The following is a 16143-nucleotide window of genomic DNA, read 5'->3' on the forward strand; positions in this document are numbered from 1 at the left end:
ATTTGTCAAACATAACACTATAGGTACTATTGTATGTTATAGTTCATAGAAATGCTCATTAAATATTCTGGGCTTTTTTGAGGGGGAAGGAGAAACTAATTTTCAAAACCTAAAAATTATGGGCTTTCAGCAGTATTAGTACTATGATAAAATGCTAGGTAAATGTATTATGTTATTCTAAAATTTTTGAGCAGTTAACTCTTTCAATAAAAATAGTAATTGAAATGTCAGTATTAACATAATTATTTCATCTGTTATTTTCACTTGAAGATATGCCATATAATTCAACATAAATTTTCCTGAAAAACTATACTCTTAACATGAATGAGACTAAGAAAAAACCTCAAATACCAAATATTAAAAGTGAAAATTTATGGGGTCTGGAGAGATGACTCAGCGGTTAGGAACACTGACTGTTCTTACAGAGGCCCTGAGTTCAATTCCCAGCAACCACATGGTGCTCACAACCATCTGTAAAGGGATCAGATGCCTTCTTCTGGTGTGTCTGAATACAGCTATAATGTACTTATATTAAAATAATTACTTTTTAAAAATTGGCATACTAAAAAGATCTAACTTTAGATACTGTCAATCCCACTTTAAAACAATAGTTATCTTTAAGAAAATATGGTGACTATAAAAGAATTATCACTTACCCCCAAATTACTGCTTGGTGTACTTACCTACGATTGCTATAATATGTAAATCCTACAAAAGGTAGCTGATTGCCAACAAAAGCTTTTGGAATAGGAAATGTTTCTTCATCTCCTTTATCTTCTTCTAAGTCATCAAAATTACTAGTATCAATGTCACTACTTAAATCAGGCACAACTGGTGCTACAGCTAAAAACAAAAAGAAAGTAGTTGTTCTTTTCAAACTTAGTATACAAATAAAGTGGCACAAAGCTATAGCAGCCCAGCAGTGCAGCATACACCTATAATACTAGCTACTCAAGAGGCTGCTCAGCAAGTGCTGAGCCCAGAAGTTCAGGGCTAGCTAAACAACTGGGCAACAAGACAGACTTCATCTAAAGCAAGCAAACAGAATCCATACTATCTACTGATGATGCATTAAATTCTACAATACTAAGATTTACTAGATTTCAAAATTAAATGAAAATTATATCTTTGCAGTTACTTATATATCAAGCTTAAGGTTCATGCTACAAGTAAAATTAAGATTTGCTACAAAACACAACATAGCTTAAAATACTCAAAAGCATTTGGGAATCCATATGTTAATTTTCAGAACATACAGCCTAACAAAATGTGCTTGTAAAAAAAGGTCCATTTTAAGTACTGGATTACTCTTTTAAGTTGTTAATTTGCTACAGAGAAAACTGAAAAATCAAAATTATTTCTTTGTTGTCCTACAAATAAAGAGAAGGAAGGCAATCACACATGATGGGAGTGGTTAAAGGATTTTTACCTAATAAAGGAAAATACCACGTGAAATTAATATTTCTAATATTTTCTGGAGCTTGAGAATGATATAGAAGAGCACATCTAAGTATAAAGCTAGGCAGTGGTGGTGTATGTCTTTAATCTCAGCACTAGGAAGGCAGAGGCAACAAATCTAAGTTCCAGGCCAGCCTGGTGTACTGAGTGAGCTCCAGAACAGCCAGGGCTACACAGAGAAACCTTGTTTCAAAAAAACCCAAACATCAGTCTGGACCCACCAACCAAAGTATATAGCCTTTCCTGGATCACTACCTTAGGTCCAATTACTTCACTTTCTTTAGAGAAAAAGATGAGTATGAGCAAAACCAACAGAACTTGTTTCACTGCTTTACTTATAGAAACATGCCATTTTTCTTTTTAATCACTGAGACCCAGGCAAAATAATATCTATCAAGTACAATCTTAGGAACACAAAACTATTTGGCCAACTTTGGAACGAAGCAACAGAGCTAGGCCAACAAAGCTGTAGCATTAACCAACAGTAGCAACAGAGGGGAAAGGGGGTTTTCTACTTTCATGGTCAAAACAACTGCCTGATTTGTAAAATGAGAAGTACATAAAAGATCACTGCTCCTTGACAAGTAAATTATGGTCTGGGCAAAAATCAATCTTTCTTACCTTCCTTCCCTCCTTTGGGAATTCCTCTCACTGTTTTATTCGTTTTTTGAGGCAACCTTGGCTGGTCTCAAACTCACTGAGACCTGCTTACCTTTGCCTCCTGAGTGCTTAAGATTAAAGCTGTGTATCACCATGCCTGGTAAACGTACTTCTTAAAGCAGTATCTTTCCATCTGAATTTTTTGTCCACTGAAATAACATTTGACAAAATCTGTATATACTTGCAGCTATCATTGATATGGTAAGAAATGCTACTGATATCTGTTAAATAGCTTATAATGCTAAGGACAATAGTCCCTGTTACCCCAAAACAGATTTATTCAGTCAATTCGCTGAAGTTTCAAAGCCTGTTTTTAGTAAAAACTATCACATAATATTTTAAAGAAGCCAACCAGTATGTTATTTTCTCTTGCCATTATCAATGGACTCTATTTTCTTATGAGGTGTTGTTTTAATTTTCAGAAAATATTTTATCATGCTTCACTTTTGTGTGCATACATGTCCATGGCATGGCATATTATGGAGGTCAGAGGACAACTTGTAGGTACTTATGTGGATCCTGGGAAAAATTCTGGTGGCCTTTGGTGACAAGCACCTTTATCTAATGAGCCATCTTACCTGCCTACCAGAGTAGTTTAAAACCTTTAAAGGTTTTTCTTTTTTTTTCTTTTCTCCCTCCTTCCTTTCTTCCTTCTTTCCTTAACTGTTGAGATGTAAGTGGAAGACATCCTTATAGAGTTCTGAAATCTCTGCTTCTGAGTTGCCAGTTTATGATTGTGCATAAAGTCATTTAATCACGTGAGAGCTAGTTAGTGAGGTTAGGACTACTTTACTGACTTATTATCAACAGTGTAATTAGATACAGGCTTTGTAAATAAATAACCGATAACCTAACGGACATCAAGAAAACAAAGAGGGAATCCTAAAAACACCTTTTTCTATTGAAGTAAACACTGTGTTGGCAAAAACTGTCAGAGGCAACTTTCTTGAGACTAATCTAATAATACCTTAAAATAATCAGGGGCTGTTTAATAAACAGAGTGACTCAGAGTACCTAGAGAGATTGATCAGAGTTAAGAGCATTTGCTGCTCTTGCAGAAGACCCAAGTTCTATTTCCAGCACTTCATCAAGAGGCTCACAACCACCTCTAATTTCAGTTACAGGGGTTCAGATGCCCTCTTCTGGCATTTGTTGATACACACACACACACACACACACACACACACACACAGAGAGAGAGAGAGAGAGAGTTTAAAAACTTTTAGGAAAAAAAAAAGAACAATGGAAACAAAGGGAAAAGAAAGAAAGAAAGAAAGAAAGAAAGAAAGAAAGAAAGAAAGAAAGAAAGAAAGGAAGAAACCAACCAATCAAACAAGGAACTCATGATGTTGGTATCTAGGAAATTTCTGTCATTGGCTAACAGAACAGAGATTATAGTAATCACACAAAGCAAGGGAAATGGACTTTATAAAGCCAGTTTGGATAATCAATGTTCATCACAGCCCATAACCTTTAGGGGAGTAATGTGATTTTGAGAGTTAACACTATAACGTTCAAAATGTCAAGCTCGTAACAAAAAATTACGTATGTTATTTTGCTTTAAAAAAAAAAAAAAAAAAAAAAAAGGACATATGGTTCAGCCACAGGGAATTTTTAGAGGAAAAAAAAAAAAACCATCACTCAGGAACTCCAGACATTTGAACTACTAAACTCAATTTTATGATAAATCTTTATTTGTATAAACATTAAAAGATACTATGGACAATGAACTATAAAGAAGCAGGAGAATGATGTCTTAACTGTTAGGTGATACAAAAAAGAATGAAATAGAAATCCTGGCACTGAATAAAAAGTCAGCAGACTAAAGGAATTGCAACACACAGTCAAGTGACCAACATGGGCATATAAGACATCTGGCACAAGAGAAGAAAAAGAGGCAGAAAGAGTATTTAAAGAAATACTGTCCAGAGCTCCTCAAATCTGGTAAAACATATCAATATATGCATCTAGGAAACTGAATACAAAATAAAGAGAACCTATAAAAGAACCACTTGAAGATGCATACAGTCAACAGTATAATCTCAGCCATGAGGAAAAAATAGGAAAAGATAACTACATAGATGAATGTAAAAGCCAAGATAATTAATAAATGTTTTTACCTGTGATTTTAAAAACTCCATAGAGAAATAATACAAAACTGAACCAATTAAAAATGAGGGAAAAATTTAAAATTATACATATGGTCAATAAGCAAACATGGACGTGTTTAACTTCCATATCCTATCAGTAGTCAATAGGAAACTGCAAACCAAAACCACTCTGAGAAAGCATCAGGGTGGGTAATGACTGAGTGTTCAAAAACCTAACATCAGAAATGCAAAATGATTCTTCAATTCCTTTTTGTTGATAATTACTCAAGTAGACATTTCTTCAAGTATCCATATATACTCTACATAATTATAAAATAGTTATAACATAACATATTTCAAAATAAACATTGGTGGAAAAATAGATAACAAGAGCTAGAGAGTAATCTAAATGTTTATTGACTGATAGATTTAACAAATGGCACACACATATAAACAATGGTTAACTATGATTAATACTGCAACAAAGACAAGACAGACAAATGTCTGCTAGGTCAAACAAGCCAGTCACAAAAAGTATTTTATATATAAAAAATATAATCATACATTTATATATAATACTTATATGTAAAACCATCCTACTTGTAGAGTGGTTTATTATGTGGTTTATTGTTTTCTGTTGCACATTTCTTGACTGGATGCAACTGTTAATGAGATCTCCCAAGGTCACGCTGCTGCTATCGCTTCTCTAATAGGCCTATAAGGACAATCATTGACACTCCTTGCTATAGTACAATCTACTGATCTCTGGAGTAGTTTTCCCTTCTTCATGAGTGATTTTATACTACAGAACAAAATATGATATATTATAAACAATGCACCTGTTTCTTTTAGTAATTGTTGACAACTACAATACATCACTAAAACTACAAATGTACATCATGGACTTCAAAATTTATTTAAAATTTTTCTCAAGTAGAAAATTGGACATAGTACTACCGGAAGATCCAGCAATACCTCTTCTGGGCATATATCCAGAAGATGCCCCAACCGGTAAGAAGGACACATGTTCCACTATGTTCATAGCAGCCTTATTTATAATAGCCAGAAGCTGGAAAGAACCCAGATGCCCCTCAACAGAGGAATGGATACAGCAAATGTGGTACATTTACACAATGGAGTACTACTCAGCTATTAAAAAGAATGAATTTATGAAATTCCTAGCCAAATGGATGGACCTGGAGGGCATCATCCTGAGTGAGGTAACCCAATCACAAAGGAACTCTCACAATATGTACTCACTGATAGGTGGATATTAGCCCAGAAACTTAGGATACCCAAGATATAAGATACAATTTGCTAAACGCATGAAATTCAAGAGAACGAAGACCAAAGCGTGGACACTTTGCCCCTTCTTAGAATAGGAAACAAAACACCCATAGAAGGAGTTACAGAGACAAAATTTGGAAGTGTGACGAAAGGATGGACCATCTAGTGATTGCCATATCCAGAGATCCATCCCATGATCAGCTTCCAAACGCTGACACCATTGCATACACTAGCAAGATTTTGCTGAAAGGACCCAGATATAGCTGTCTCTTGTGAGACTATGCGGGGGCCTAGCAAACACAGAAGTGGATGCTCACAGTCAGCTATTGAATGGACCACAGGGCCCCCAATGGAGGAACTGGAGAAAGCACCCAAGGAACTAAAGGGATCTGCAACCCTATAGGTGGAACAACAATATGAACTAAGCAGTACCCTGGAGCTCTTGTCTCTAGCTGCATATGTATCAAAAGATGGCCTAGTCGGCCATCACTGCAAAGAGAGGCCCATTGGACTTGCAAACTTTATATGCCCCAGTACAGGGGAACGCCAGGGCCAAATAGGGGGAGTGGTAGGTAGGGGAGTGGGGGGAGGTGGGTATGGAGGACTTTTGGTATAGCATTGGAAATGTAAATGAGCTAAATACCTAATAAAAAATGGAAAAAAAAAAAAAAGAACTACCACTTATTGTCTCAATGAATTCCACAGTCCTACTGTTCCTATCCAGGAAAGCTCATTTCCCTTACTATTCATAGGTGATGGGCTAGCAGCAGTATCCTTCTTTTGATAAGTAAAAAGGAAAAATAAAAAACCAACCAAACAAAAAAAACCAACAACAAACAAAAACTTCTGAAACTTCAGTATGGAAAAAGATGAATTCTTATTCTTCTAAGTCTGGGTCGTCTGTAGTACTATTATATACCTTGATGCTAATGTACAGCATAATAATCTTATAATCATAATTATGATGTATAATATACATTTAATATATTTTACATGTTTATATAATTATATATGTGATTATATAATACACAATATGATTATATTATGAAATATACAATACAGCATATACATAATCATAATAAAAATATTATAAGCCGGGCAGTGGTGGCGCACGCCTTTAATCCCAGCACTTGGGAGGCAGAGGCAGGCGGATTTCTGAGTTTGAGGCCAGCCTGGTCTACAAAGTGAGTTCCAGGACAGCCAGGACTATACAGAGAAACCCTGACTCGAAAACCCCCCCCAAAAATTTAAAAAAAAAAAATATATATATGTGTGTATATATATGTATATATATGTATATATATGTATATATATGTGTGTGATTTTAATATAACTGTGCAATGTAAAGTTTTCTTCAGATCACCTCATAATTGAACTGTTTTATAAAAAATAAGAAAATGTTCTATAATGACTAACAATTAAATTCTAGCATACTATATTTATTTTACAACTGCATTCTGCAAAGCTCTCCAAGTTCCAATGTAAATATAAATAAAACTGAGTTATATTCTGGACTTAGCAGTAATACAGGCAACTTACAGCTTAAGTTTTAGTTGAACCAGGAGAAAACTTGTCCATTTGTTCCTACTTATTATTTTCCTATAGAAATGACGAAGCCTAAATGAAGGGCAACTCAAAAATGCTCAAGTATCAACTATGACTGTTGAGCCCAACTCCATTTCCATCAGTATGTATGCTGTACAAGGGACATGAGGGGCACAGCTCCATAAAGGTCTCCAGAATTACCAGGTGCTCTTTTTAACTAGGTTTAGGCAATTTGTGAGTTTATTTTCACCAACTATATGCAAATATTTTGTAAGGAACTTTCAACTTACTGTAACTACTTTCAAATACGCTTGAATGTCCAGGGAAAAAAGAACTTACTGTCTCGGAGCGTTTCCCAAGCCCACTGATCATTTTTGAAGAAGAGATGACGTTTGATTTCCTCTACACCATTTCTGCCCAATCTCACTTCTCTAAAAGGAGGAGAAAATTAATCATTTAAGATCTTATTGTAACTTGTATAATCATAAAAAGATCTTATTATAACTTCATGACAGACACCAAACCTGAGCAGTTCTGTCACCTATAAAGTCTATTATCAGCAAAGTTTTCAGAAAAATAAAGCACAGACTAACTTTAAAGAAATATTTTTAAAAGGGAAAAATACATAAAAGTACAGACTTGTTCTCATTTCCTATTGATAATAAAATTCAGAAAAACAAGCTTATACGATGAGTCAAACACAATGACTTTTAATTGTTCTTAAAGCTTGTGGTAAATTTTTGTGTAAACAACTTTAATACATATCAAATTCTACCAAAAATTCCAGAAACACATTTAAAATTTTAATTTACACTTTATTTTTAAAAATTATTCAGTATTTTTTACCAATCAAAACCTGATAATAGCAAAGCGGGACATGGGGAAAATGACTCTATCCTGATAGTATGCGTACAGAGAGGCAGGAGGATTTAAAGCTCAAGATCAGCTAGAGCTACAGTGAGACTGTAGTCCAGTCACATAGCATTTAGAGTCCTGGATTCCGCCTGCAGCCAAACAGTAACTCACATCCATCTTAAAATGAACAGAAACAAAACCCAAAACCCTTTGGAAAGCATCATGAACTAAAACTTGCCTTCAACAGAAGTGAAAATGGGGACTTGGTAGATAACTTGCCACATGTTATCTATCAGGGCTTAAGTGGAATACCTTCAAATCCAAATTTTTGAAAAGTTAAAAACACTGCTTTGTATGTGTAACACTTTGTTAGGAGTGCTCACTGACTCTTTCAGGCCAGATCCTCTGGCACACAGTGCTTACACCTCACTGTAATTACCACCGCACAATGTCTACTTCCTCACAAGAGAACTATAAGGTTACTTGAAGCAGATACCATGCAACTTGTTAATTCCTATTTGGCTAGCACCAAACATACAGCACAAGATAGTTCCTTACATTAAAATGCAAAAAATCTAAAAACTGCCTCTCAAGCAACAACATACTGAGGATAAATTAATTTTAATTAAAGTAATCCTCAAATTGAAATATACTTATAAGTGCTATGCTTCTGCAACTAAAGCTAACAATATATGATCAACATTCAACATAAACTTAAAAGTCATTTGATTGTTCTTTGTTTTTAATTATTAATGCATAAATTAAAGAGAATTAAATCCAAGTTCTTACATAAGTAATTGACTGAACTAAACTCTCAGTTCCCTGTTCTGTATCTTAAGTCCTGGATTCAATTTCCAGCACTGCAACATAAATATTACAGTAAACTACAAAAGTGTATACAATGCTCCACTTTTTAAATTAAAAACACATACATTCATAAGCACTTGTTGCAGCTAGAAGACACAATAGCTATGTCTACAAGAAAGGCACTCATTTAAATATTATCAATTACCAAATCAAAGCTGTCATAAATTGAAGGAGTGTCATCACTTTTTCTTAACTAAGGGAAACATGCTTTCGATTAGTGTAAAGATGCACCCAGATTCCAGAGGTTTTAGTACATCAAGAATAAAAAGGGGTAAAAAGCCTAGCTGGATGTGGTGTCAGGTAATGTTAACTCCAGCACTTGGGAGGCAGAAGCAGTTTTCTCTGTGAATTCAAGGCCAGTGTGATTTACAAAGCAAGGGCTGTGTGGGAAGGACAAAAAAACCAAAAAAACAAAAACAAAACCCTAGGATTTGCTAATTATCAGTCTGATAATTAACCAAGTTAAAACAAACAATTATCTATCTGGCCATCAGCTGACTGCTTATGTGCAGTAAGCTGACAGGCTTAAGACACCAGGATACCCTAACCTTGTATTAGGCTTTATTCTCATAAACTTTCAAGACATCAGCTTTTATATTCTAATAGTCCGTCCATAAGCCAAGAGAGGTCAAGTATGGACCTTAAAACTGAGCAGCAAAATGAGAACGCTTTAGAACTTAAACAAGTGTATAAGCTGATGAGACGGCTGAGCAGGGAAAGCGCATGCTGTGGGAGCCTGACAACTTAGATTTGAGAGGAGAGGAGAGCTCATTTGTATGCTGGGGCATAAGCGTGCACACTGTAATAATGACAAAAGCAAACTCAGTGTCAAAATTATTTACCTGTCTGTAAGGAAGGCACAAATGAGATTTTTTGCCTCTTTTGATATGTCATTATCATCAGGGAAAGTAAGTGAATTTTTATGGTTCATAATTTTACTGTAAGTCCCAACCAAAGAATCTGCATAGAAAGGTGTGTCACCTGAAAAACATTGACAGAAAAAAGAAAGCCAAAGAAATACATTTACAAAAATACGTATTTTAAAGGAAGAATCAGTTACCTGGTTTTAAAACAAACAAACAAACAAACAATAACTTGTTAAACTAAAAGTATACACTTAATATAGAAAAATGAACACATCACAAAATTAGCCTATAAATAGCTTTTACAACAGACAAAACAGGTTAGGGATCTTGTTTATTTCCTAAAAATTTAATATTGTAAGTAGAGAAAGCCAAGTGGTGGGTTTGGGATGAATAACATTAGATACTTAAAACAAAAACAGGAGTTCGAGAGATGCCTTAAGAACACTTGCTGCTACACTAGGCATACTTATGGTACATAACAAACATCAGATAAAATACCCATACACATAAAATAATATTAAAGCATGTCCCCACACATACAGACAAAACTAAAATAAAACCCTGCTTTACTCACCTACGAGCATTTCATATAGAAATACCCCAACTGACCACCAGTCACACTCTCGTCCATAATAGCCATCACCGCCTTGGGATTTTAATACTTCGGGTGAGATATAATCAGGTGTTCCAACTGCTGTGTCACATCGTACCATACCTTCCTAAGAGGAGCAGCAAGCCTAGATTAGCAGTTAATAATTCTGAGTGGCTTTCTTCTTAATATAACCCGAAGAAGAACTGTGTTATAAATGCCGTATCAAAATCTAACACATTATTCATAATTGCTAAGAAACAGAGAGTCTAGAAATCCATTATTAGATGAGTAGAAACAATGCAGTAATAAGCAATGGAATTTATCCCGCTATATAAAAAGATGAAATCATGGCATCTTCAGGGAAGTGAATGATCTAAAAGTCATGTAAAGCAAAGTAATGAGACTCACAAAGACAAATCCATTCCTTCTAGCACATGTTGAATCTAGGTTTAAGCTCGTGTGTGTGTGTGTGTGTGTGTTTGTGTGTATCACAGATACATGTAAATATTTGTACACACAATCCTGTGTGCAACGTCAAGGCAGTAAAGAGACCATGAGAAGAAAGAAGGCAAGGGAAGCAAAGAATGATGACAATGAAATACAACTGACATGAGAACCAAGGAGAACAGTATTCACAGGAGGGGGACCAGTAAGGAAGCACAGGATGTTGCAGATGAATACAAAGGATAATACATGGAAACAGCACAGTAAAACTCACTTTTGTGTGCTAACAAAAATATTTTTAAAGTGCAAACATGAAAAAAACCTAAATGTACATTGCACATATATACTGCATATACAACCTAATTATATAAATATCAGTGAGTGCACAAATCCATGTTTTTGTTTTATAGTACTCACTAGATGCCACCATTTCTAATTCTAGCTGCTAATATGATGACTGCATAGTAATTCCAGAGACAAAAATCAAGGCAACCAGATTGAGATTACATAACAAATCATTTTAGTGAATATAAATATTTCATTATTTTTTGACCAAAATATCTGACTGATTTAACTATGGTAGAAACTGTGATAAAAGTACACAAAAGCTAATTGTACAGATATGAAATGGAGCAGTACATAGGGCAAAGAACTTGATCTACATTTTAATGTCCTCTTCCAAAATTATTTATATTACCTACTTTATTAATGCAATTGAATTAAAAATAAATGCTGACACACTAGTTTGCATGTAATGCTTCCTTTTAATATATCTTTCAAAACGATAACTACACATTTCTAGCTATTCTGTTGTGAAATACATAAGCCTTTACAACCAAAGAAAAAAGGTAGCATTTTCCTTCCAGCTGTGTGTATAAATTACAGAAACAGTGAGTGTTAAGTCTCTCTTACAGCTCACTTTTAAACTGAGTGACAAAATTTTATATGTCAAGAGAAGACAACTAAAGTCTTCATAAAATATTTCTAAGACATCTAAATCTAACTTTTATGTCGGTCTTAATTTTAACACTTAGTGACATTTACATTAATTCCATTTCTAGTTACCAGTAATGTGTATAATGAGTTGTTATGAAAGTGTTAGTCAATCTGGCAATCTACATTTGCCCTAAATAGAAAGGGTAAACTACTGACTAGTTATGAATACAACACTGAAACTATGGTGTTAAGAACAACAAATATGGTCACAGTGATTCTGAACAAATCCAGTGAATTCTCTTGTTTGTTTTGTTTTTTGAGACAGGTTTCTGTGTACCAATGGCTGTCCTGGAATTCGGTAAACCAGGCTGGCCTCGAACTCAGAGATCCACCTGTCTCTGCCACCCAAGGACTAGGATTAAAGGCGAGCACCACCACCACCACCACCCAGCTGGTTAGTAAATTCTTTTTTTGTTGTTGTTTTTTAAGATTTATTTATTTTTGTTTTTTGTTTTTCAAGACAGGGTTTCTCTGTATAGCCCTGGCTGTCCTGGAACTCACTTTGTAGACCAGGCTGGCCTAGAACTCAGAAATCCACCTGCCTCTGCCTCCCAAGTGCTGGGATCAAAGGCATGCGCCACCACGACCAGCGATTTATTTATTTTTATGTCTATGAGTACATGTGAGTGCTCCATCTGCATATACACCTGCTAGATGGTTGTGAGCCACCATGTGGTTGCTGGGGATTGAACTCAGGACCTCTGGAAGAGCAGCCACTGCCCTTAACCACTGAGCTCTTTCCAGGGCCCATGGTTAGTGAATTCTTAATAGGACTTTCTAAAGAAATACTATCTTGAATTAGAAAACAAAATTAGAATTTTAAAGTTAACCTTATTCATCTTCATACAAGTACCAAAATCTGCTAACTTCAAATGTCCAGACTTATCCAGCAGCATGTTATCAGGCTTTACATCTCTGAGGGAGAGAAAAACAAAAAAAACAAAATACTGCTAAAACAGATCAGACATTGATAAAAGCCATAAAGCAGTTACTTCAGATCAAGTCCTCTTAACCTATCTACACGTGCTCCTTATCCACACACCTAGACACTATTGTACACCAAAGCATTCCTTTACATACTGCCTTTTTTTTTTTTTAATTTTTAAAAGGTCGTTTGCTTTAGTTGTTTGTTTTTTCAAGACAAGGTTTCTCAGTATAGCCCAGGCTGTCCTGGAACTTTAGACCAAACTGGTCTCTAACTCAGAGATCCGCCTGCTTCTGCCTCTCAAGTGCTAGGGTTAAAGGCCTGAGCTATAGTTTGATGGTAAGAAAATGAGTAATTTGAGAGATTAAGCACAAAAATATATATCATCTAGATATAAATGTCAGACAAAACATTATAATAACAGAATCTAATTCACTTTCATTTGGGATCCCTGATATGCAGCACAGTAGCTGCACATAAGACTCAAGGAATGTTTTCAGAATAAATTAAATTACAATGAATGTATCTTTAGTTATTCATTACTTTAATAAATTGTATTTTTAAAAAAATCCCAGCCTCAGCTCTCTCAGGAGCTACTGATAATGTTTGCCTGGGGAATGAAAGACTTTTTTCAGTAGGGTTGTCACTGTAAACGTTTATGTTCCTGAAAATAACCCCTCAACCACATTCCTATAAGTGACCTCAGCAAAAGTGACCTCAGTAAGTGTTGTTTGCTTATATTTTACACATGAGAAAAGTAGTTCATGATTTAAATCCCCAAAATATGAAATAATATTTTCATGCAACTTAGGGCCATCCTAGAATGGTTTCATTACCTTGTGCTTGAGAGTAAATTTAGACACAAACAATTCTGTAGAGAACCTACTAAGATACACAATTTTTAAAGATGCAAAAATTTTCTGAGTGTAATATAAAATTTAATTAGTTATTTGTCTTAAATTTTTTTCATTTTTAAGGGACTCCTTATAGGAAGACCATAACAGACCATAGTATGGATACTGGAGAAGTCATAGGGGTATAAAAAGATATTAAAGTATGAGAGAGAGTGATTGAGTAAAGGAAGAGTGTGAAACAGAACAAACCTATTATGGATAATATGGCAACAAAATGTTCATCACACAACTTTTAGAAATCACTTTACAACTTTTTAAAAAAGATTTATTTACTTAATGTATGCGAGCACACTGTTGCTCTCTTCAGACACACAGAAGAGGGCATCAGATCCCATTACAGATGGTTGTGAGCCACCATGTGGTTGCTGGGAATTGAACTCAGGACCTCTGGAAGAGCAGTCAGTGCTCTTAACCACTGAGCTATCTCTCCAGCCCACAATTTTACTTTTTTTTAATGTACAGTACAGAAGCTACAAAATTAGACTAAGATTATTAAAGAATATTATTTATAAAAAGATTAAACTAAATGCACTACAATTCTAAAATGCCATCTGTGTTACAGGGAGGAAATTATTTAGATTGGAAATAGGAAATATCAATTAAGTGATGTTTACATTTTCTTTCAACTATTCCTTTCAAAAAATAAGAAACTGAAAGAATTTATAACTTACCTATGAATAAAACCCATGGAATGGATTGCATCCAATGCAAGAACTACTTCTGCAGTATAGAATCTTGCCCATTTTTCAGGCACGTCATAGTTGCTCATCAGGTTGACAAGGTCTCCGCCAGGCATGTACTCCATCACCATGTAGAGATACCGGTCATCTTGGAATGCATAAAAAAGCTACAAATTAAAAAAAAAAAAAGAATGAGTTTTGCAACATTTTGTTTTCATACAAAACCTGCCAAAGATACTAACATAAGATGGAAGGAAACGGTTTAACTGTAGAATAGCTATAAGTGCAGGCTAATACTCAGGGCAAGCTTAAATGCCACGAGGACCCTATCCACACAAAAGAGCTATAAACTGAATATCCAAGGGGCAACTGGAATCATTTCCTCTTCACAGCTCTCTATACTACATCTAATTTTTTTTTTTATGCTGAGGTTTTTATTTCTACTAGTTTCAATAAGGAACAAATTTCTTAGGCAAAGAAATACTGTACTTCTGGTTTTTTAAGATGCACATGAGAAGTTTAGTGTTTACTTAGGAACATCAGAGAGCTGAGGTCTGATAAACTGGGCTTTGGCTCCACTGTAGTGCATTAGTGCCTAGCTCTGGAAATCTGCTTAACCTCTCCTCCATGTTTCTGATTGACTGTAATCTCTTCTACAAGAGAAGAAGGAACTAAACTGTTTTTTACTTACAAATCTACTACTCAACTGGCATCTAGAAGCCTGGTAGCTGGCACAGGTTTACCAAATTTCTAGTAAACAAAATAATCCATCATTAACAACAATTGTCTTTCTGGACTGTTAGAAGGAAGACCAAATCATTAGCAAGAATTGTCAAGAATATCAAGCATTAATCTATTATGTGTTTAGGGCTGAAGTTTAAAAAAATAAAATCAAACAAATTTTAAGTAACCACAAGTTTACAACAAAACTAAAAGCAAACCCCAGGGAAAAACAACACAAGATGTACATAGACTTCTTAAAGCCTTCATGTTTGATTTTCTCAACAGTGTTTAATCATTTTAGTTCTATGTTTATTTTAAATTATTTCACTTATTTTGTATGTTTGTTTATATGCTCTGTGTGTGGTGGTAGAGTCACATTAAGTATGCGGATGCTGAAGTCAGAGCACGACACTCAATCACTCTGCCTTAAGGCACTGTGAGATAAGGTTTCCCGCTGAATTGGAAGCTTGCTGTTTCATTGGCCAACAAGTTCTTCGGATCTGCCTGTTTCTGTCCCTAGTGCTGGGATTGTAGGCACATGCAGCTTTATTCAAGCTTTTTCCCCTTGTAATTTTTATTTTATGCATATGGATTTTGTCTGAAATTAGCCTGTGCACAAAGTGCATGTCTATTGTCTATGGAGGCCAGAAAAGGACAACAGATCCCTCGGAACTAGAATTATAGATGGTTGTTGAGCTGCCATGTGGATGATTGGAACTAAACCTGGGTCCAGTGTAAGAGCAGCCTACTGCTGTGCTCTTAACTGCTGACATGGGTGCTGGAGATTTGAACTTAGGTTTTCATGCTCACAAGAACAAATGCTTTTCCCCACTGAGCAGTCCTGGCAGTCCCACTTACACTAATTTAAAAACTACACAGGGACAAGATAGCTCAGCTGGTAAAGCACTTGCCTTTACAAATACAAGAACCTGAGTTTGACCCCTAGAACTCATGTGAAAATGCAGGGCATGCTGGCATTCACTTGTAATCTCAGCGCTGGAAAGATTGAGAGAGGATAGTTGGGTCTTGCTGGCCAGCCAGTATCAATTAATTGGTGCACTTCACACCAGTGAGAGATCCTGTTTCAAAAGAGGTAGACAAATGGCACTTACAGTTCTCATTCTGCTTCAACAAATACACATGCCCACATATATCATTAAATTAAAAAAAAAAAAACAACTGAACTAAATTTAGGAGTAAGGATAAATAGAAGTATCATTTCATGACTGTCCCAGACAAAA

The 16143-nt window shown here is 35.3% G+C and overlaps 1 protein-coding gene across 3 annotated transcripts in view; it reads right to left on the reverse strand.

Moving 5' to 3' along the window:
* Positions 1–16143, reverse strand: part of Rock1 (Rho-associated coiled-coil containing protein kinase 1) — a 117851-nt gene that overhangs the window by 57525 nt on the left and 44183 nt on the right. For all 3 annotated transcript variants that reach the window (XR_001782350.2, NM_009071.2, XM_006525725.2), the window contains exons 5-10: positions 14171–14346; positions 12491–12575; positions 10203–10347; positions 9605–9743; positions 7380–7471; positions 684–843 (exon numbers count right to left, since the gene is read on the reverse strand). Coding sequence is in view for 2 of the 3 variants with exons in the window: in NM_009071.2 (NP_033097.1) it covers positions 684–843; positions 7380–7471; positions 9605–9743; positions 10203–10347; positions 12491–12575; positions 14171–14346 (797 nt within the window). In the remaining variant the exon portion in view is untranslated. The remainder of the gene's footprint in view (positions 1–683; positions 844–7379; positions 7472–9604; positions 9744–10202; positions 10348–12490; positions 12576–14170; positions 14347–16143) is intronic.

This window comes from Mus musculus, chromosome 18 (assembly GCF_000001635.26).
Source record: "Mus musculus strain C57BL/6J chromosome 18, GRCm38.p6 C57BL/6J".
NCBI classification, from domain to species: domain Eukaryota; kingdom Metazoa; phylum Chordata; class Mammalia; order Rodentia; family Muridae; genus Mus; species Mus musculus.